Genomic DNA, 22,199 nt, shown 5'->3' on the forward strand with positions numbered 1-22,199 from the left:
GGTGTACTGTGATAAAAAATAAAAGCAAGCCATCTGATGAAACAATTACAGATCACAGTATCACACACATTCGACTTCCCACCTTCTTCGGCCCCTCATGCTCTGATATAGTGTAAATCTGCAACAACATGACAAACCGCTACAGGTTTGCTATAGTTTGATCAGTTTTGCTGCAGAGGTCGGATAAAGCTATGCAACAAGAAAATGTAGTCTGTTTTGTGCACGACGATCGCAAATAGCTGCATGGCATGTGGACAGAGGTCAATGTTACATTGCTAGGGAGCAGCTAGGAGGATTAAATGCAGTCTCTGTTGTTGGAATATGAAAAGCTGACCTCATCACCTAGAAAACATCAGGCACCATTACTCATGGAATATCTGGAAATAAGGCCAAGGTTTGCAAAGGAAAATAAAATAAAAAATACAGCCTTTAGCAACATAGCCTCTGCGGTGGAAAAAAAAATCCTGCTTTGTGTAAATGAACCGGTTTAAAGTCTCACAGCGGTTGATCCTATTTTCTGCAGGCTGTTTCAAAGTGATCCAATGTCTCATTCCATTAAGGAAGGTCTAATTAAAAAAAAGTATATTGAGGTTAATATTTTTAAATCGATTGTATGCAGATCAGGTTGCGAAGTTTTTTGTTAAGTTTCACAAGAATCGGTACTGACAATGGTCTCTGATCTCCTTACAGATCCCTTAGCTCCTCCTTGGACACACCTATCGGCAAACAGCTAATTGCATATAAGGTGTATGTGTGTATTTGTGGGGACGGATATGTTAATAAGCAGCAATGTTTCTTTCTAGTATCCTTTTTAATCGTTCTTTTGTTCCACGAAACTGACGAGCTTATTTAAACCCCCTTAATCTGCTCTCCTCTCCAGCAAAAATCAAATAATCAAGTAACAGTAGAGTTTACATTTAAACAGTCATTGAAAAACAGGCTGGGTATCACACAACCGCATGCAGCCTATCCAGCCTGAGCCATGTTTCAGGAAGAGCCCATTTTCCTGTATTGATCTTGGAGTGGTCCCTGTTTTCCACTAGGTAGGAGAATGGGTCCCTCAAGAAAACCGGATTTATATTACAAACCACTTGTAACCCTCACACTGTATCTACCGGCTCTTGAAGGGTCCGAGTTTGGTGATCACCCCCACGGGACTACGAAGGACATTAGGGGATCTGGTGTTCCACAGCCATTATTCTGTAAATGCGTTAGGCTCTCCGACGTGGAAGGGGTGTGTGGAATTGCAGCAAACTCGTCTCCTTCTCTCTCCCCCAGCACCTTGCAGTGTTTGATGCTGCAGCAAATGGGGCTGCTTAAGAAACAAAAGGCTGAGGAAGGTGGCTGCGATGGATCGGTCTATGTACGAAACAGGCTAACGTCTTCCACTCGCACAGCCTGACTTAAGTTCACTCTTTTGTGTAAACGCCAGCAAAGCGCTTACGCTATAAAGGCTTCTCTTGTACTGCAAGGGAGAGATTTCCCTCCGTCCAGTACCTGCCCGCAGGGTGCCCTTTGATCTCCGCCTTACATAGTGTCAGTGACTGTTACTAGCTGGAGGGTGCAGAGGCTGGGGCTGTCTCGCTCGCTGCACTTAGCCAGGGCTGGGGGAGAGCAGGGCGCTGCTCCCCACCCTGCTCGTACAGCGCGAGTCTTGCTCTGCACAGGGGCCCGGCGGGGCTGGGGCAGCAGGAGACGCTCGCTGCCCACAGGCTGTGACAAGCCCCCGCCCTGCTGCTGAGGCTGCAGCTCCCCACTCTGCCCCCCGCCACGGCTCCCGCCTGCTCCCCCTGCGCGGGAGACAATGCAGCAGCGCCCCCCCCCTCCCCGCGCACTGCTAGGCCCCGCCCCGACATTACATCACCCGCCCGAGAAGGGCTGCGGGGAGCGGGAGTGTGACTGGAGGGGGCGGGGCTCCGTGGCGCGAGGGGCGGGGCCAGCAGCCCCCTCTATAAAAGGAGGAGCTGGGGGGCCGCGCGGCTCAGAGCTCATTGCTGCAGGTGCCGGAACGAGCCTGGGAGCAGCAACCAGCCGGGGGCAGAGGGTGTTTGTTGCCGTGTGACTCGGGCGCCATGCGTGAGATCGTGCACATCCAGGCTGGCCAGTGCGGGAACCAGATCGGAGCCAAGGTAAAGGGCGGGGTGGGGCCCCCGCTGGTTGTGTCCCTCGCCCTGTGGCTGGGAGGGGGCAGCAGCAGCAGCAGCAGCAGCACGCGGGGGCTGGACAGATGCTGCTGCGGTGTAAAGGCGAGGTCACTACGTGGGGTGCTGCTGGAGGTTTGGGAACAACTAAATATTCACCTAAAATAATTTTCAGCTGGCCCCTTTGAATCAGCGCATCAAAGCACCTGTTCCAGTTCCCCGTTGAGCTAATTAATGCTCCGCTAGTGTTCGTGCCTGCGCTGTGTTTTGTCCGGCTATTGACTGTCCCTGGCCGCGTCTCCAGAAAGCGGAGCCTCCTTCCCAAAGGCGGCTGCTTCAGTGGTTGGTTGGTGTCCAAACAATGTGACGCTTTAGGGCTGACCTGGGTATTCTGCTCGCTGTCTTCATGAGAGCCACAAAGAACAGAGGCGATTCCGGTAGTGTGCGGGAGGGCTGGGGCAGGGGGGAGACAGTCCTGGCTGTCGTGCTCTGAATCACAATCCCTCTCGCTGGCGCAGCCGCAAGCCCCGCAGCGGGTGCCTCCCTGCAGGCTCCAGCCGCCTCGCCCTTTGCACAAGGGGATGCGCCTTCTCCGGAATGAATCCGATCCCCCGAATGCTCGCCACGCCCTCCTTGTCAGTGTCAAAGCAGTGGGACAATCCGCATAGCGCGGGCACTGCAGCCCACCAGCCCCATCTGCCCTTGACATCCTGCAGCTGTGTTCTGCCCCGCCCAAGCCCGGGGTTCTGCTCTTAGTCTGGATAAATGGCACTCGCACTTGCTCATGACTCTTAACAAAATCAGTTGCCACGTTGCTGCTGTTCTTCCCCATCACTGAAGCGCTATAACTGTAGTTCTGCATCTTCTGGCGGGGAAACGCCTTGTCTGCTGTGTCAGTCATCCTGCTGCAGTTATTGGTTAGGTGACTCCACTGGCCACTCTGCAGGAAGGGCTGTAGAGAAGGGCTCAAACTTGAGCAACCTGAGGATCCCCATTATGATTTTAAAAATTTCAGAGACCCCCAGCCTCCCTGCTCTTGCCTGGTCCCCTTCCCCACACCTTCTCTGAGGCCCTGCCCCACTCACTCTATCTTCCCCCACCCTCAGTCACTTTCACCAGGCTGGGGCGGGGTTGGGGTGTGGGCTCTGGGAGGGAGCTTGGGTGCAGGAGGGGGTGAGTGGTGCAGGCTCTGGGCTGGGGCAGGGGGTTGTGGTATGGGAGGGGGTGCAGGCTCAGGAGGGAGTTTGGGGCAGACTCTAGGCTGGGGCAGGGGGTTGTGGTATGGGAGAGGGTGCTGGTTCTGGGAGGGAGTTTGGGTGTGGGAGGGGGTGAGGGGCTTACCTCTGGCAGTTCCCAAAAGCAACTGGCACATCCATCTAGTGGTGGTGGGGAGGGGATGGTCTCTATCCACTGCTCCTGCCTGCAAGCACCACCCCCACAGCTCCTATTGTCTGCAGTTCCTGGCCAATGGGAGCTGCAGAGTTGGCGCTCGAGAAGCGGGCAGCACATAGAGACCCCCTGGCCCTCCACCCCAGGGGCTGCAGGGAAGTGTCTACCAATTCAAGAAATGAGGGGGAGCCAGGACAGGTGAGCCTGTTCCCAGGCATGCTGGAAACGTGCCATGGAGGAGGAGTATCTCAGTGGGGCCTGCAGACCCTCTGGAGTCCCTTTGAGGACCCCAGTGTGAGAAATGCTGCTGTAGAGCATTAAAAGGCCTGTTGGCAGCATGGGGAGGTGGGAGGGGAAGGTCACACTGCTGACAGCTTAATACAATTACTAACTGCCCTTTTCAAAACCGCATTTCAGTTCTGGGAGGTCATCAGTGATGAGCATGGCATCGACCCCACTGGCAGCTACCATGGCGACAGTGACTTGCAGCTAGAAAGGATCAACGTTTACTACAATGAAGCCTCTGGTAACTATTTTTTATTTTGGCTCGGTGTCCTCCTGAAATCAAAACTAAATGTTCTAACGCATATATGTGCATCAGAGGTATATGTAATTAACTTCAGTGCATTCTACACTTGGTAAAACACTTCCTCTGAATTGCTATTAAATCCTTGGCAAAGCTTTAACACCTACTTCAAATTCAAGTCATAACTTCACTCAAGGCTGTTCTTTTTAAATACCATTTCTTCACTTGTCTGGGCAGCAGCAGTCTGTCTTCAGCGAATTGTGATGAGGCTGCTCCAAGCACAGTAGCCCACTTGTTAAATAGCTGACTGCAAGTATGTAATCTGGCTTTTGTTCGTCCCACAGGTAATAAGTATGTACCCCGTGCAATCCTTGTTGACTTGGAGCCTGGCACAATGGACTCTGTCCGATCTGGACCATTTGGCCAGATCTTCAGACCTGACAATTTTGTCTTTGGTATGTAATTGTATATATATATCTATGGTTTACTGTTGTCATAAAGCTTTAAATTGAACACCCACTCTGTGCCTAACACACAAAATTGACTTAGCTCCGTGAAACTAGAGACTTAAGTAGGTAACTGAGGTTTGCATTGCATGATACTTAGCACAATGGGGCCCTGATCCTTGCTAGGAGTGCCTAGCATTGCTGTAATGTTCTGTCCTAAACAGAGCATGTGAAACTTCTGCTTCGTATTCCAGTGACTAAATCAGCATCTTTCCACTCCACCTTCCAGGTCAGAGTGGTGCTGGAAACAACTGGGCAAAAGGCCACTACACAGAGGGAGCTGAGCTAGTGGACTCTGTCCTGGATGTGGTAAGGAAGGAATCGGAAAGCTGTGACTGTCTACAGGGTTTCCAGCTGACCCATTCTCTAGGTGGTGGCACAGGGTCTGGGATGGGAACTCTCCTCATCAGCAAAATTAGGGAAGAGTACCCAGATCGTATCATGAACACCTTCAGTGTAATGCCATCTCCGAAGGTGTCAGACACAGTGGTTGAACCCTACAATGCCACCCTTTCTGTCCACCAGTTGGTGGAGAATACAGATGAAACCTACTGTATTGACAACGAAGCCTTGTATGACATTTGCTTCCGCACACTGAAACTCACAACCCCTACCTATGGGGACCTCAACCACCTTGTCTCCGCCACCATGAGTGGTGTGACAACCTGCCTCCGGTTTCCTGGACAGCTGAATGCTGATCTCCGCAAGCTGGCAGTCAATATGGTGCCTTTCCCCCGTCTGCATTTCTTCATGCCAGGGTTTGCCCCGCTAACTAGCCGTGGCAGCCAGCAGTACCGGGCTCTGACGGTGCCAGAGCTAACGCAGCAGATGTTTGATTCTAAAAACATGATGGCAGCCTGTGATCCCCGCCATGGCCGCTACCTGACTGTGGCAGCAATATTCCGTGGCCGAATGTCCATGAAGGAGGTGGATGAGCAGATGCTTAATGTCCAGAACAAAAACAGCAGCTACTTTGTTGAATGGATCCCCAATAATGTCAAGACGGCTGTCTGTGACATTCCCCCCCGTGGCCTCAAAATGTCTGCCACTTTCATTGGGAACAGCACAGCCATTCAGGAGCTGTTCAAGAGAATCTCTGAGCAGTTCACGGCCATGTTCCGGCGTAAGGCTTTCTTGCACTGGTACACTGGTGAGGGCATGGATGAGATGGAGTTCACTGAAGCAGAGAGCAACATGAATGACCTGGTCTCAGAATATCAGCAATACCAAGACGCCACTGCTGATGAGCAGGGGGAATTTGAAGAGGAAGGAGAGGAGGATGAGGCTTAAGATTAAAAAAGGTTTAGGAAAGTCTTTAGTAAAGGCAGGCAAGTGTTCTGAATGAAGTCTGTTCACAGTTGTGGTGAAGCATGCTTTATTATGTCCTTTGGTGCCCTCCACTGTTGCCTCTGTCAGCAGTTTTGTAACCTTGACAATGTAACAGTAGTTGCAAAAATAACTCTAAAAATCTTCTGTTTAAGTGGCTAACTTCTCAAATATAAAAGGCATCTGTGTTCTAAATGGTGTCTTAGACTTATTTCTCTCCTCTCAGACCAAGAAAATCAGAGCTGGAACTAGCTCCCTACTTGCAGTCTCTCATTAAATTATGGGTGATTGGCAAATAGCCTGAGAAGTTATGTACCAGTAAACAAGGGATCAAATCACTTTCCCTGACATTCTAGTAATTAAGCTAGCTAATCATTTTTGGAGATCATGTTAGTAAAAAATGCAGTGCCCTGGTGTAGAAGTCAAACAACCAATCTATTGTTGGAAAAGTTGCTTTGACTAATCGAAACAAGACACTTCACTCAAGGATCTTGTAACTTCTATTTATGGGAATACATGATAGTGAGGTCAGCTAGACAGTATTAACTTGTCAAAACTGATTTCACAGTGTGACTGCAGCCTTCTCTTGTCATTCAAGAGCTCTTCTTAATGCACTTGTTACAGGGCTTCCAGCATGCTGGGCAGCTTCACCTCCCCATGACTCGAATGATCCTGAGCAACCCAGTTCCCATTTGTGAAATGGGAAAACTGTGTGCAGAGAGGCAGGAGGTTAGAATTGTGTTAGCAATATTGTAGTCATGGTTGAGAGGGTATGTTATGCCCAAAGAGCTGTTCAGGCAATTAATTCTTATTCTCAGAGGTGAACACTTTCCAAAATAGCAGCTAAGCCAACTCACCAACATGCTGTGCTTCTGGCCAAACTGGATCAATCTAGTACGACCTGCTTGAAGGTTACACACGACATAATCAAAACAGAACTTAACTACCCTCTTACAGCAGACTTTTTTTATTTTTAAAGAACTCTACAAATGACTGTCTCCCACGTTCAATCTAGGCCTCTGCAGAATTCCTGCTGGCTGTAACTTTAATAGTAAATGCCAAAAAGAATGCGGCTTGACTTTTGCAGGAAGGTCAGAGGAGCCAGGAGCCTTCTAAATTATTCTCCTTCACTTGGGGATGTATATAGGGAGGAAAAGTTAAAAGGCATTTGCTCCCAAAGGCCATAGGTAACCTGAGGATGAAAGTTACATTCCCTTGCAAGGGGACCATTCACCCTATAACACATCCTAAGGCTCTCCAGTTAGAGGGCCTTTGTGGGGTTCCCTAAATGAGAGTAAATCCAACCTAGCACTGTAGGATGGTGGAGAGAAATAGCCACTCAGGCCAGGGCGTCACAGATGAAGTCAGAACCTGCCCAATCTGACATTACTGCAGGGAACAGCTCTTTTTACACATTAAAACTTTTCATGTCTAATTCTCATTAATGTGGTAAGTACAACAGTGCACTTGTGTTTTGTTTAATTGTTTCTCTTTATTCAAACTTAACTTGACAGTCTTTTTCTCCTCAGGGAGAAAGTCAAAATAACAGTGGTAAAAAAGTGGGCAATAACAAACACTCCCACTAACTGTGGCTTAATAAGGTTGAGCTCAACCTCTGAGCTTAGAGCACATACACGAAGGCCTGCTGTCTGGCCTTTAGGTGAAATGCTTGTTCAAGCTAGTATTGCTTGACTGAGTGAGCCCACTATGTGTACTTAATATTGTATTTTACCCCAGCTTGTCTGCACACAGCTCTAATGTGTTGTGCTGATTTATACCCTAGGTTAGTGCCTCAAGTCCTAATCACATAAAAAAAAGTAGGCTGCTGTGGTTGTCAAAGTAACTGTCCTTTTGAATTGCCTGATGGGGCTGCACTGAAAATCTTGTCTGCTTTCATGCATGTTCCAATAGTGTTAGTGTACAGTGCTGCTTGTGTTGCCTGGAAATTGGGGGTGGTGTAGAAGGTCCACCACATTCCTTTTTAGGCATAGTTGCCTTGTGGAAATTAGAGAGCATAAGTATGCAATGGGGGCAGACTATTCCTCCAGTCATGCACAGCCTGTAATCTCAAACATCCCTGTCACTCAAATATATAGCTAAACATTGGTGGTAGTACAGTACTGCTTACAGCAGTCATGACTGTTGCATCTCCCATTCACCCTCAGCATGTTTAGTCTCCTACTCTATTTTAGTATTATCAATGAGGCTTATGGAGAATTAGCTTACTAAGTACTTTCAGTACTGCTCATTTGCTGGAAAGCAGGATGCCTTCCTACCCCTTTGACGGTTTGCTGTCTGGTCAGGTTTTGTCAGACCTCCCAAAGAAGAGAAGCATTAAGATATATAATAGGATATTTTTGGGTAAAGTATTTTCTACAACGCTTAGTAACCTGTCAATCAATCCATGCAAATATAAGGTTACAGTCTATGAAAAATTATCTCTGGGCCTGAGGTGGAAGAAAACTTGGATTTGTGGGGGTGCAGGAAAAATAAATCATAAGCTACAGAGAAGATGGGCCTCACATTGGGAATTGGTACAGGGGTTCTCAAGCTTCATTGCACCGCAACCCCTTTCTGACAATAAAAATTACCATATGACCCCAGGAGGGGGCATGGAAGTCTAACCCTATCTGATCTTTGCTGCCCCAGGTGGTGGGGCCAAAGCCCCAGGTTAGGGGGCTTGTAACCTGAGCCCCACTGCACAGGGCTAGGGATGAAGGCAAAGCTTGAGCCCTGTATCCAGGGCTGAAGCGCTTGGGCTCGGGCTTTGAGCCTGGGTGGTGGGGCTCAGGCTTCCACTTTGGCTCCCGAGTGGTGGGGCTCAGCCTTTGGCTTCTGCCCCAGGCCCAGCAAGTCTAACTTCAGCCCTGATGACCCCATTAAAATGGGGTCCTGACCCACAGTTTGATATTGAATCTTCCTATCCCACCAGTTCTCATCTTATACCTAGAACACTAGACTCCCAACTGAACCTTTAATACCCTGGAGACAGCCAATTACATAAATCTAAGGATGACAGCCTCCATGTACATAATGAGCAGATAATAAGCAGATGTGCCCTTCACTCCCTTACCATGGTTACACTTCTCCCTCACAAAGAAAATTTATGCTTCTGATCAGGGTTTCAGAATAGAATCTGCCAGCCCCTCACTGCTGTAAACAATCATTTGACAGAGGCATCATAAATGTCTAGTTGGAGTGTATCTCCTCTATTATCTTGTGTATCATCTGGAGCCTCGCTTTCGGATTCAACTGTGATTAGTGTAGAAGGCTTATGCATTCTAAATACCTCAGATAGTCTCTATTTAGCAATAGTTATCGGTGCAATAGAAAAGATTTTGGCAAGAACTATACAACTGAGACTTAATGCCAATCCTTATTGGTGGTTTCCAGTAAGGCCTCACACATTAATAGTCAGAACCAATGCACTCAAAAATAAGGGGATGAGCTCCTTGCATGTAATTGTGTCAGGTGGATATCTGCAGAATGTACCTAGAGGATATGAATATGTACAGAATATGCTTCATAGTTCATGCAAACAGCACTGGCAAGAAAACTCACCCTTGATGGTGTGTAGATACCACACTACTGTGACAGGGCTGGATAATCCCTACATAGCTATGTAAGATTGATTTATTTAAAAAAAAAACCCTCAAAACCCACGCCCCAGAGGTGAGGGTCTGGTATCGATGAGATTGCCCCCTCTTTTCCTTTTGTTAATTACCTCTGGGTCTCTAGCCTTTCCTTGTGCTGACACTATGCCTGGGGAAAGCTGGACTAGCTCAGAAAGGATCGGTCAGTGGTTACAATGCTAGCCGCATTCTTGGAAAAACCAGGTTCAGTTCCCTGTTCTACCATCGACTTTCTGTGTGACCTTGGAGAAGTTAGTAAGGCCCAGATCCTCAAAGCAATGTAGCTGGAAAAATAAGGAGACTTACACAAGAACAAAGGCAAAGTTATCCAATGTCATTGTGATCCCTGCATTGTGATATGCTTCTGAAACTTGGCAAATGCTAGAAACTCACAACAGAAAACTTAAAGCATTCCAGCAGAGATGCTTACAAAGAGTAGTTGGTGTCCACTAGTGGAACAAAGTAACCCATGCCGATGTGTTACAAAGGTCTGGCCAGCAGACTATAGAGACAATGATTTGAGAAAGAAGGCTGATGTGGTTTGGACATGTTATATGGCAATATAAAAAAAACAGTATTCCTAGCCAAGCTCTTCACTGGATATGACCTGGGGGAAGATGGAAAAGAAGAGGACAACGTACCGGTATAAGAAAACCATTGAAAAAGATGTTGCTGTTATGCAAACAGACTATAATGGACCAAGAAAGTGCCATTAGATAAGAGGTGGAAAGGCTGGGTTACCTGATGTCACAAGGCATGAGAGCATCTAATATAATAATAGATCCTCATAGGTATTTAGGAGCCTAGTTATGTGCCTACATACCTTTGAGATTCTGGACCCAAGTCTTTCTGAGCTAAATCCACAAAGGGACGTTGGTGTTACAGTGCCTAACTTCTAGGTGCCCTGTCATGTAGTTGAATCCATAGCCATGGATTAGGTGCCTAGGCTCCCTATACAATGCCTGGGGAGAGTTAGGCACTTAAGAAAGGGATTCAAAGATGCCAGCAAGCTGAGTGGGTGGCTGCCTAAGCTAGCCAGTAGGAAATCCAGAGAAGAGTGTGGCCTAAGCCCTCTCACGGAGTTAGGTGCCTAATTCTGAGCCAAAGGGTTTTTCACCTGTGATCAGCTAAGTCAGGTCAACCCTTTCTTGTGAAAAACAGTGGAGCGAGGAAGGTGTTGGTGGTGATGCTGTTGCTGTTACTGCCACGCCCTTCCTCTTTCTATCCAATAACACCACGGTTAGAGTACTCACCCCAAGTATGGGAGACCAAGATTCAAATCTCCTCTCTGCCTGATCTGGCTTGGACCCAGGTCTCCCATCTTCCAGGTTAGTGCCTCAGCTGTTGGATATAAAGGTGGTGCCTCCCCCTCCTTGGTTGCCTTTTATGTGGGCTCAGTGTGCTCTGTGAACACCTACGACTGGGCCCCACAGAGGCACCCAGGCAGGGCAACACCTCGTTTGAGAATTCAACCAGGGCTGAGGCATGAACTAAGCATCAAGCAGCTCGGTGATGTCAAAACTTAGGTGGCTGTGCACATGCTTCAAGCAGAAATTTAGGGGAATTTACCAGTGGAGACTTGGGTGTCTAGGGATTTTAAGCATCTACAGCGTTTTTTTGAAGCCCTTAATGGTGCCTAAGCGTTAAACTTACACACCTAAGATGGCAGTTAGGTGCTTCAGTGCCTTTGTGGATCTAGCCCTCTGTGCTTCCCTCTGTAAAATGGGTGTGTGATGGGTTGGATCACAGAAACCCCCTTGGGAGCTGCCAACTGATGTGCCAAGACTACTTCTGCCCCAGCTTTCCCTGCCAGCTCGGGACCCCAGCACCATCTTGCTGAGCCAGACACGCCCATCTGCTCCAACACAGACCCAGGGTCTGAATTACTTGCCCCAAACAGCTGCAGGCTTGACTGAAAGCAACTTACAGAAGGGTTCTTGTCTTTAACACTCAGATGTCCAACTCCCAATGGGGTCGAAACCCAAGTAAATCCGTTTTACCCTGTATAAAGCTTTTACAGGGTAAACTCATAAATTGTTCGCCCTCTATAACATTGATAGAGAGATATGCACAGCTGTTTGATTCCCCCCCCCAGGTATTAATACATACTCTGAGTTAATTAATAAGTAAAAAGTGATTTTATTAAATACAGAAAGAAGGATTTAAGTGGTTCCAAGTAGTGACAGAACAAAGTGAATTACCAAGCAAAATAAAATAAAACATGCAAATCTAAGCCTAATACACTAGTACAACTGAGTACAGATAAAAATCTCACCCTGAGAGATGTTTCAATAAGTCTCTTTCACAGACTGGATACCTTCCTAGTCTGGGCACAATCCTTTCCTCTGGTACAGCCATTGTTCCAGCTCAGGTGGTAGCTAGGGGAGTCCTCATGATGGCTCTTCCTTTGTTCTGTTCCACCCACTTATATATCTTTTGCATAAGGTGGGAATCCTTTGTCCCTCTGGGTTCCCATCCCTCCTCACTGGAAAAGCACCAGGTTAAAGATAGGAGTACTTGTGGCACTTTCGAAAGCTTATGCTCAAATAAATTTGTTAGTCTCTAAGGTGCCACAAGTACTCCTGTTCTTTTTGCGGATACAGACTAACACGGCTGCTACTCTGAAACAGGTTAAAGATGGATTCCAGTTCAGGTGCCATGATCACATGTCACTGTGAGACTTCATTACCCCTTGCCAGCACACATGTATACAGGAAGACTTACAGGTAAAACAGAACCATCTGCAGTCAATTGTCTTAGTTAATGGGAGTCATCAAGATTCCAAACCACCATTAATGGCCCATACTTTGCATAATTACAATAGGCCCTCAGAGTTATATTTCATATTTCTAGTTTCAGCTACAAGAGTGATACATTTATACAAATAGGATGATCACACTCAGTAGATTATAAGCTTTGTAATGATACCTTACAAGAGACCTTTTGCATGAAGCATATTCCAGTTACATTAGCATATTTTCATAAAATCATATAGAGTGCAACGTCACAGGGGGTACTGGTGAGGATCAACATGTTAAAGAGCGTGGAATACTCAGATACTATGGGAATGGGGGGAGGACTGCAAAAATACCTTAGATAGACTATAGCGCTGGTGCTGTGTATGTCCTCCAGGACTCAAACCCACATGGCCTGTTCCATTGAAGTCAATGTCAATCTTTCTAATGGGTGTTAAACTGGTGTCACAGAATGAAAATGGCAACGTGGGTTAGCAACATGGAGAAGGAAAGGAGGGAACCCATAATCTTCAGCTCCTCTCTACAAGGGTGTTGTCAAACCCTACCTTTTATTCAAGTGAGGTCTGAAGCTAGATCTCAGTCTCCCAGATTATGTGCTGGAGGAGGGGTGTACAGTATGCAGGTAGCATGCCCATCTGAGTATCTATCTGATTATCACATGGAAAAAAACCATAGCCAGCATGGGGGACTGAACACCAAAGCACCCATTTAGTTTAATGGACTGAAACACTTTCCCCATTGTTGTTCAGCTCCCACTGCAGAGCTGTGGGAGAGCAGTGTCAAGAGAGGCAGCCAGTTTAGAATTCTCAGGGAAGAAGTAAAGGGGTGTGTTGGGGTGTCTGGTGATGTGAGGCAGATAGAGGAAAACTTTTCCATTTTCCCCTCCCTGCACAAACCCTAGAGGGTTAGGGGTGAGGACAAATCCCAGTGCTATGTGCCTATATGGCATGCTCTAGGAATACTGTATAGGATTAACTTTTCCATAAGAAAGGTAATTTCAGGGGCCTAAATAGGTTTGTACTAATATTTGCATACCTAATGCTATTGTAAACTGTTCTAGCCTCTAATTAAACAACTGGTGTTGTCTCGGTTGCTACATGATTTTTTGCTTTAATGAGCCCTGGCTTTTTTGTTTGCCCCAATTGCCAGGAGACGAAACATTCCCTTAGGGATTCCAGGACTTTCACTTGTATTTGGCTCATACCCTTTCTCCTCAAGGGACTCTTTTTATTTTCCTCTTCCATCTGTACTTGTGGCTCAGCTTGAGGGTCTGCTTGTATTTTTCTGGCTCACCTTGAAGCTGTGGGTCACCTTGTCCCTCTGAATCCACCCTGTATATGGGAGGCACTGGTTTCTTATTTAGAAACACAAACCCCACCACACACTCTTTCTATGTGATATTCTCTGGTTCTCTCTAAATATGTGCTTTGTTTTGTAGGAACCAATTATGATGCATTCCAGTTAGTACTAGTTGATGTCAGTCCAGGCAGTTAAGGCTATTTTCACCCCCTTGTCCAATTCTGCAGCATTTACACACAAAAAAAAAATATATGGAACCAACTCTGCACCTGGTTATATCAAAGGTTTCTTTCTGCACTATGTCCCTGATATAAGATTCAATTACAGTTAAGGACCCTGGCAATCCATCCATCACAACCTGCGCTATGCGTTCTCCTTGTACAAGTGGGAGTGGCAGCACCTGGACTTAGCTGCTTCTGTGTTGAGCCTCAGACACCTCCATTTTGGATTCTTTCTAGCACAGTCCAAGTGCACAGCATGCTCAACTATATGAAAATTCAAAAGAGAGGCACCTGGGCTGCAGTATGGGGCTAGGAAGGTGCTACAGGACCCAATGCATTTTGGGAAAGGAAGGAGACTGATTAGACCCCTACCCCACTGGACACTACTGCAAGTGGAGCCCCTGGAATGCTAATTTGAATACAAGCCAGTGCGGGTGGGGGTTATGGGAGAGTTCTGAAAGGACTACCTCCCAGAGACTAGGCAATCAAGAGAAATAGTACAGGTGGTAACCTTTCTGTATCCTCAAGCAGTTTAACAAGGAAATTGGTTTCTCACCATTAGTTTCAATCTGATGCAAACTATTTCATTCTCCATAAAGCCATGCTAGTAGAAAGAGAATTGATAGCTATTAAAACACATCAAAAGGTTATCAGATTACATTCTCCAAGCAAGCAAGACACAGTTTAAGGTTAGCCTATTCTCCTCACCTTCCCCTCCTCAAAACCTTTAAATGTGGGTGTGACATTACTGACATAACCTGTGACTGTATAGATCATTGTTGCAACCCCTGTTATATATTTGCAGCAAATATTGTACAAAGGTTGTCATGTAAAGTGTCTATGGAAAGGTTATGATTTGTTGGTTATGATTATGCTATCTGTATGGGTGTATCATTTTTGTAGTTGAAGTTATGAATATTGGCTATGTACTTATATATCAATGTGTTTTGATTCTAAGTAGCCTCAGTGAAGTATTTGATCAGTTTCTTGAGAAGGGAATATTCTCATAAAGTGCCCAATCAAGAAACACTTAACTGACAATGGAATTTGGGAGATGCCAATCCACATCTGAACTTTCAAACTAACATGGATTCAAGTAGGTTCTCATTGTTCTATTTATACAATCACAATATACTGCCTATCCCTAAAATTAATAATGAAAAGATCCAAGTGGAGTTAATAAGGTCAAACTAAGACCTTCATATGTAGAATGGAATTCTGGCTTATCGATCTGTTAAATTTTGCTTCTTTGCTAAATGCATAATCTCTGTCTTATACTTACTATCTGTATTGCAGCAGCATCTAGATGTCCCTTGTACTAGGTACTGTACATGCATATAGTAAGAGCCAATCCCTGCCCTAAGAGCTTTGAACTAAATAGACAAGACAGACAAAAGGTTTAAGGGAAACAAGGCACTGAAAGGTGAAATGACTTGCCAGGTCACACAGCAAATTAAAGATATAGCCAAGAAAATACCCATTTCTCCTGAGTCTCAGTCCAGCATCCTATCTACTGGATTACACATCCTCTCATCCAGTGTTATCCAGATTGAGCATAAACTTTAAAGAAACTAAATATTATAGCAAAAAATATCAGTAGAGTAATTATGATGCTCAGTAAAGCAGGCTTGGATTAAGCAGCTGCAGAGCAGTGAGAAAAATGGAAACTCATGTAAGATTCTACTGGAGAGAACACAAAAATATTTCAATTGAGAGTAATACTAGATGAACTCCAGAGAAATTTTGCCCCAAGGCATTACTTTGGTTCTGAACTCAGGGTGTAACAGTAATTTCTACCTGCAAACCCATTATAATTAGCAATGTCTGAAAGTTTATTTGGAAAAAAAAAATTTGTCACCCAGTCAAAATGGTACTTTTTATAGCTGTGTTCTTATACTACAAGTTAGAACCAACTTCTCAAGCCAACCATAGGCGGCAGGTTTGTATAATTTTTGGTGGGACCCAAAATGGTGGTGCCCCCCCCCTCTCCCGCCCTGTAAGCCGATATAAAATGAAGCTACAACGCGTCAGTGCCACAAGATTACAAGGGTCAATTAAAAGTGGAAAGTCAGAAGCAGCACTTGCCTACTTCAATATACAGTATTATATTTTGTTGCACCTGTTGTGATGAATTGGGAATGTTAATAGTTTCTCTGAATACTGTGTGGGTGCCTCAGTTTTCCCTGCAAGATGCCAACGAAGGTGTTGGGGACAAAGACATCAGGTGGCCTCCCTGTCCGGAAGAGACACAGAGGCCAGAGGAGGGAGTGTCAGTTTGGAGCTGGCTGGGGAAATGGGGAGACCCCCAGAACTTGGGGTTCTGTTTTCTGTACCAACAAGCTCTGTTTAAACTGTGTTCCCGTCATCTAATAAACCTTCTGTTTTACTGTCTGGCTGAGAGTCACATCTGACTGCGGAGTTGGGGTGCAGGGACCTCTGGTTGCCCCAGGACCAGCCTGGGCAGACTCGCTGTGGAAAGTGCATCATGTGGAAGGGCATGCTGAATGCTCCGAGGTCAGACCCAGGAAGGTGTAAGCTTCTTGCCCTGGAGACAGTATGCTCCAAGAGAGGAGGCTCCCCCAGAGTCCTGACTGGCTTTGTATGGAGTTGTTCCAAAGCATCACAGCATCCCCTTCCACACCGTGCACTTCCCAGAAGTCCGCACAGGCACTGACACTCCCTCCTCCGGCCTTTGTCTCTTTTCCAGGCATTAGGAGGCCACCTGATCTCTCTGTTCTCCAACACCTTCAGCTGGCACCTTGCAGGGGAAACTGATTTGGGAGAAATGAAGTAAAAGCTGCCCAAACCGAGCTTGAGCACTCCTGAATTTGAGGTGTTCAAATCTGGAAGGCAGGTGCTGGGGGTGGGAGAGGGCTGTGGGCTCCATGGGGGAGCATGGCAGCAACTGTCTGGAGCTGCACGGAGCCAGACACGCTGGTCTGAGTGGCACAGTAAGCGGTTTGGGGGTTGGAGAAGATGTAGGGAGTTCCGGGGGGCAGTCAAGGGACAAGGAGCAGGGGGGGGTTGGATGGGGCAGAGGTTCGGAGGGGCAGTCAGGGGACAGGCAGCAATTGGATAGGCATGGGAGTCCAGGAGGTTTATCAGGGGACAGGTAGGAGGGTCCTGGGGGGAAGTTGGGTAGGGTCTCAGGAGGGGGCAGTTGGGGACAAGGAGAAGGGAGGCTTAGATAGGGGCTGAGGTCCCAAGGGGCAGTTAGGGGCAGGGGTCCCGGGAGGGGGTAATCAGGGGACAAGGACCAGTGGTGCTTAGATAGGGGGTGGGGATCCTGGGGGGTAGTTGGGGCAGGGGTCTGGGGAGGGGGCAATCAGCAGCCAGGGGCTGGGATTCAAAGGGCTCTGGGCTGCCTGCAACCACAGGGAGCCCAGAGCCTTTTAAATCCCAGCCGCGGCCGGGAATCAGAGGGCTCTGCGCTGCCCGCTGCGGCGGGGAGCCTAGAGCCCTCTGATTCCCGGCCGCAGCTGGGATTTAAAAGGCTCTGGGCTCCCCGTGGCTGCCGGCAGCCCAGAGCAGGGGAGAAACCTAGCTCCAAATACTGCTGGAGCAGAGCCCCTGACTGTGAATATTCCTGGGGCTAAAGCCCCAGGAGCCCATATAAGTTGGCGCCCATGAAGCCAACAGATATGGCTTTGGGTTTGCCCAATGTATAGTCAAATTGCAAGTAACTATCTAATTGCAAGATAAAGCACTGAGACTAAAGAACAAGAGCAACTCTGACTGGCAGGTGATTGTTACAATTCATACCTCGCTGTTGCTGACATATAGCACATTTGTTCTGTTAGAAATAGCTGTATCAGCATCTCGTGTATATTGTTATTGGAACCTTATTAATATTTATACAAAAAGAGCACTGCTCACAGGAATAACATATACATTTTCATCTATTGGATAGCACCCCATCAGTATCGTTATTTGCTGAGTCCAATAGTCATGGCATAATGTGCATTTATCATCAAGGGCATCATTTGCTATGGGGTAGGAGGGCACTTGCTCCCCCCCCCCAAGCCTTGAGTTGGATCCCCCAGACTTTTGGGCAGCTGCCTAGTGTGGCACACTTGGCCCGGCTGCCTCTCTCTCATGACAGAGGGGCAGCTGGGCCAAACCTGCCATCCTAGGCCTCTGAGGAAGAGGTCAGCACACTGAAGTTTTGCCTAAGTGGCAGATTTTCTTAAGCAGCCTCTGGCGCTGCTCTCCTCTCCCTGCTGGTTGGACAGGAAGCAGCAGCAGTGGCCTGGGCAAGAGGTGAATGTGGAGTGAGCTAGGCCCTGATCCTGCCCCAGGCCAGTCCTGGTTGAGACACATGACCCCCAGATTGCCCCCCTTGCTCCCTGGGATGGGACTGGCACACCACCTTCCACCCATGGCTTCAGCAGGGAAGTGGATGCAGGGATGCTGACATAACTCCGCCCCCTGCCCCCACCCTTAATTTTTCTGAAATGATGCTCCTATTTATGATGTTTATTGCGGTAGTGCCTAGAGGCCAAATGAGAATGAAGCCCCATTGTGCTAGGCACTGTACAAATATAGAATAAGAGAAACAGTCCCTGCCCAAAGAGCTTACAATCTAAATAGATAAGAGAGACACAGGGTCCAGGAAAAACAAGAGTTTTATTGAAAGACAGCTGTTCCCATTGAAGGAAAGTGGATCTTTGTAGAAATAACATCACCCCATGCCCCACAAATTGTTGTGCTGCATGGTGTGTGTGTGCGCGCATGCACACACGTGCACACGCCTTTTTACTTATGAACAAATCAGCATCAAACACACAAAGTGTATGAAAGACTGGTGCCCTAGCCAGAGTGACCACAAGTGATGGCATCACAGCAGGCATTGTGTAGCTGAATTACCAGATCTGGCTCAATCCTGTTAATCCACAAATCCATGGGGCAGCCTCAGGGCAGGGTAAAGGCATGCACCCCTTTGTGCGTCAATGGAAAGAGCACGGTGTGCTGAGGTGTTTTTGTCTATCCTGGTGACATGGCCAAAGAGCATGCAACACAGCTTTTACATAATGAGTGCCTGGAGGAAGGCCAGATCGCTGTGAGATTATGACATTTTGCACAGAGTGAAACCATTTTGTACTCAGGATTTGGCACTGACTATGCACATGGAATGCCTCTAGCTGCTCCAAGTCTGCCTGTAAGATGGTCCAGGTTTCTAACTCATAGAAATACAGGTAGTACACAGGTTTAATAGATCCTGAACTCTGTCTCAGCACAAAGGTGTTATGAACAAAGAAGTTTATTTAATCGATCTATACATTGCTCATCACTGTAGTGTCTGATTACAGCCCACTGTGTGCCTAGATAGGTAATTAGGAGGTAGGGATATTGATTCTTCTTATGAACTTTTATTACATGACGTAAAAGCACCTTCACAAGTTTCCCAGCTCCCTGCTGAGAGGAACAGTCTTGTGTTTCTCAACAGAGCATACAGTACTTCAATTGCAGCAGGTCCAAAAGGTGATCTGAGGCAACCTTCATCAGCTGGAAGAATGGTAGCCATGGGGTAAAGGGTGAAAGACAAAGTGAATAAAAATAGATTGATCATGAGTGGGGCCCTATCAAATTCCTGGCCATGAAAAACACGTCACGGACCATGAAAGCTGGTCTTTTGTTTGTTCTTACCCTATACCATACAGATTTCACAGGGGGATAACAACATTTCTCAAATTAGGAGTCCCAACCAAAAGGGAGTTGCAGGAGAGTCACAAGGTTAATTTAGAGGGTGGGGGGGGGTCCAGTATTGCCTTCAGATCTGGGTGTCTGGAGAGTGGCAGCTGTTAGCGGGGCACCCAGCTCTGAAAGCAGCGCCCTACCACCAGCACAGAGAAGTAAGGGTGGTAATACAATACCATGCCACCTTTACTTCTGTGCTGCTGCCTTCAGAGCTGGGTGGCTGAACAGTGGCGGCTGCTGACTGAGGACCCGGCTCTGCAGGCAGCAGCACAGAAGTAAGGGTGGCAATACCATACCATGCCATCCTTACTTCTGTGCTGCTGCTGGTGGCAGCTCTGCCTTCAGAGCTGGGCTCCCTATAATTACCTTGCAATGCCCCCCCCAAGGGCGGCTCTAGGAATTTTGCCGCCCCAAGCATGGCGGCATGCCGCGGGGGGCGCTCTGCCAGTCGCCGGTCCCGCGGCTCCGGTGGACCTCCTGCAGACGTGCCTGCAGAGGGTCCACTGGTCCCGTGGCTCCAGTGGAGCATCCCCAGGCACGCCTGCGGGAGGTCCACCGGAGCCGCCTGCCGCCCTCCCGGCGACAGGCAGAGCGCCCCCTGCAGCATGCCGCCCCAAGCACACGCTTGGCGCGCTGGGGTCTGGAGCCGGCCCTGGCCCCCCCCAACTCCTTTATGGGTCAGGACCCCTAAAATTACAACACTGGGAAATTTCAGATTTAAATATCTGAAATAATGAAATGTACTATTTTTAAAATCCTATGACCATGAAATTGACCAAAATGGACATGAACTTGGTATGGCCCTAATCATGAGGATTCCAATAGGAAAAGTCTCAAGTGAGTTATGTAGTCTGTCTTCTAGGTGTACCCCAGTGAGATTAAAACCATGGCCAGATATTTGGTCCTTGTTTATGCTGCAGCAATTTCCATACTCATATATCTGCAATCTTTTCAAACTATGGGGAATTACTGACAAAAATGAAAATGTTACAAGGGTTTTGGTTTGCTTCTTCCTTGTGCAGACTGTTTCTGAGGTTGTGTTGGTTGCCTAGGAAACTGCTGAAGAAGGAATTCAATTGAATGTGTTCCCAGACTGAACATCAGCATTGTGGGCAGAGCGTCAATTGATAGACATGTATGTGTGTGCACACCCACAAAATGTATACACTGGATGCTTTGGCACTGATCCACAAAGGTATTTAGGCTCCTAACTTCCAGTGATTTCAAGGTTTTTGTGGATCTGGGTCTGATTTTTTTTTTTGTAATATCCAAGAATCCTGAACATTCATGATGTTATGTTAGCTGTGGTAATTCCTTATTATATTTTTCTTTCTAAACACGGTCTATGGCCAAGATTTAAAAAAACGGGTGCTTACAATTAGGATCCTATAGCCATATTTAGATATCTAAATGATTTTAAAAAAGTGTTCCACTATGGATGCTGTTGGGGGCTAAGCACGTTTGAAAATCAGGCCACATTTTCAGGCATCTAAATAAGTTTTTAAAATGCCTGGCTACTATCCTCAGTTTATATATATGAAGGAAAAAGTGAAAAAATGTTACAATAAGAAGACTGCTCAAGATTACAAAAGCCTGTGTCTAGCAAATTTGGAAATATAATGAAGATTTCTTGACTCACAGTTCCGTGCTCTAACCATTGCAGCATCATATCTCCTTAAAGAGATTTTTTTATAAACATCCAGTCCTCACAGGACCAAGATCATCATCTTGGCAACATAAAGCAAACATTCTAGCTGTAGGTGTAACCACACAATTAGAATATGCTGAATTCACAGGTATTAAATTAGCTATTGCAGAGGTTAAGCAAATATTGTTAAGTACCACAGTATTTTAAGTACCATAGAAATATATTGAACATTATCAGGAAAAATTAATAATACAAACTTGAATGTATAAAGGCTTCAGCATTCAAAAACAGCATTCAAAAAGTCTGTTCTCAAGCTGATGCAAAGATCTCTGAGCAATCCCTTGATAATAACCTATGTTTTGCTACTGCAAATGTTGTAATAATAATAGTATGGCAAAGATGGCGGGGCAGATCCATGATAATTTACACCAGCTGAGGATCTGCCCAGGATCCTCCTAGAAGATTCTCAACTTGCAAGGAGGAAGCTCCACTAGAGCAAATTGAGAGACTCAAAATTAGTAGCCACTTTTGAAAATGTGTGCCTAAGTGATATACTCAAGGTCAGAGCAAGCCAGTGTCAGAGACAAGGACAAAACTCAGAAGTCTCGACTCACAGTTTTATTCTCCAACCAGCAGGCAATGCTCCCTCCTTTAGGTGTAAACACCAAAATAAGATTTGAGGTGAAGTCAGCTACTTTACAACACATTTTATATTATTGTTTTAAACAAACAGAACACATTATTGTTAATGATTGAGTCCTTTGCTTCACGGGCCCCATCTGACAGCTCTGTAATTATTACATTTGTAACTTGATCATTACTCTTGATATAGTGATACTGTGACCAACAGGCCATCAATCTGATGATACAGTTACAAGCACATCTAGCCCCAGATTCCCATTTCCTTTCCCCCAAGCCCTACTTTCAGCACTGTGAATCTGTCATCAATTTTATAAGTGGTCTGGACGGTTTCTGCACCATTCATTTTAGACTTATTAAACTGAAAATCATTTCATGTTTCTTACATGATGAATAGAGCAGTTGGAGGAAATATTGGG

At 46.6% G+C, this 22,199-nt stretch overlaps 1 protein-coding gene across 2 annotated transcripts in view; it reads left to right on the top strand.

Moving 5' to 3' along the window:
- Positions 1–1,971: 1,971 nt before the first annotated feature.
- Positions 1,972–22,199, top strand: part of LOC123363490 (tubulin beta-2 chain) — a 28,499-nt gene continuing 8,271 nt past the window's right edge. Inside the window, exons 1-4 of one of the 2 annotated variants that reach the window (XM_045004494.1) lie at positions 1,972–2,129; positions 3,948–4,056; positions 4,401–4,511; positions 4,792–5,846. In XM_045004494.1, coding sequence (XP_044860429.1) covers positions 2,073–2,129; positions 3,948–4,056; positions 4,401–4,511; positions 4,792–5,846 — 1,332 coding nt within the window. In that variant the 5' untranslated portion in view covers positions 1,972–2,072. Of the gene's footprint in view, positions 2,130–3,947; positions 4,057–4,400; positions 4,512–4,791; positions 6,233–22,199 lie in introns of those variants that run through there. The other variant, XM_045004493.1, reaches the window with a different exon arrangement.

The sequence above is a fragment of the Mauremys mutica genome, chromosome 2, assembly GCF_020497125.1.
Source record: "Mauremys mutica isolate MM-2020 ecotype Southern chromosome 2, ASM2049712v1, whole genome shotgun sequence".
Classification (NCBI taxonomy): domain Eukaryota; kingdom Metazoa; phylum Chordata; order Testudines; family Geoemydidae; genus Mauremys; species Mauremys mutica.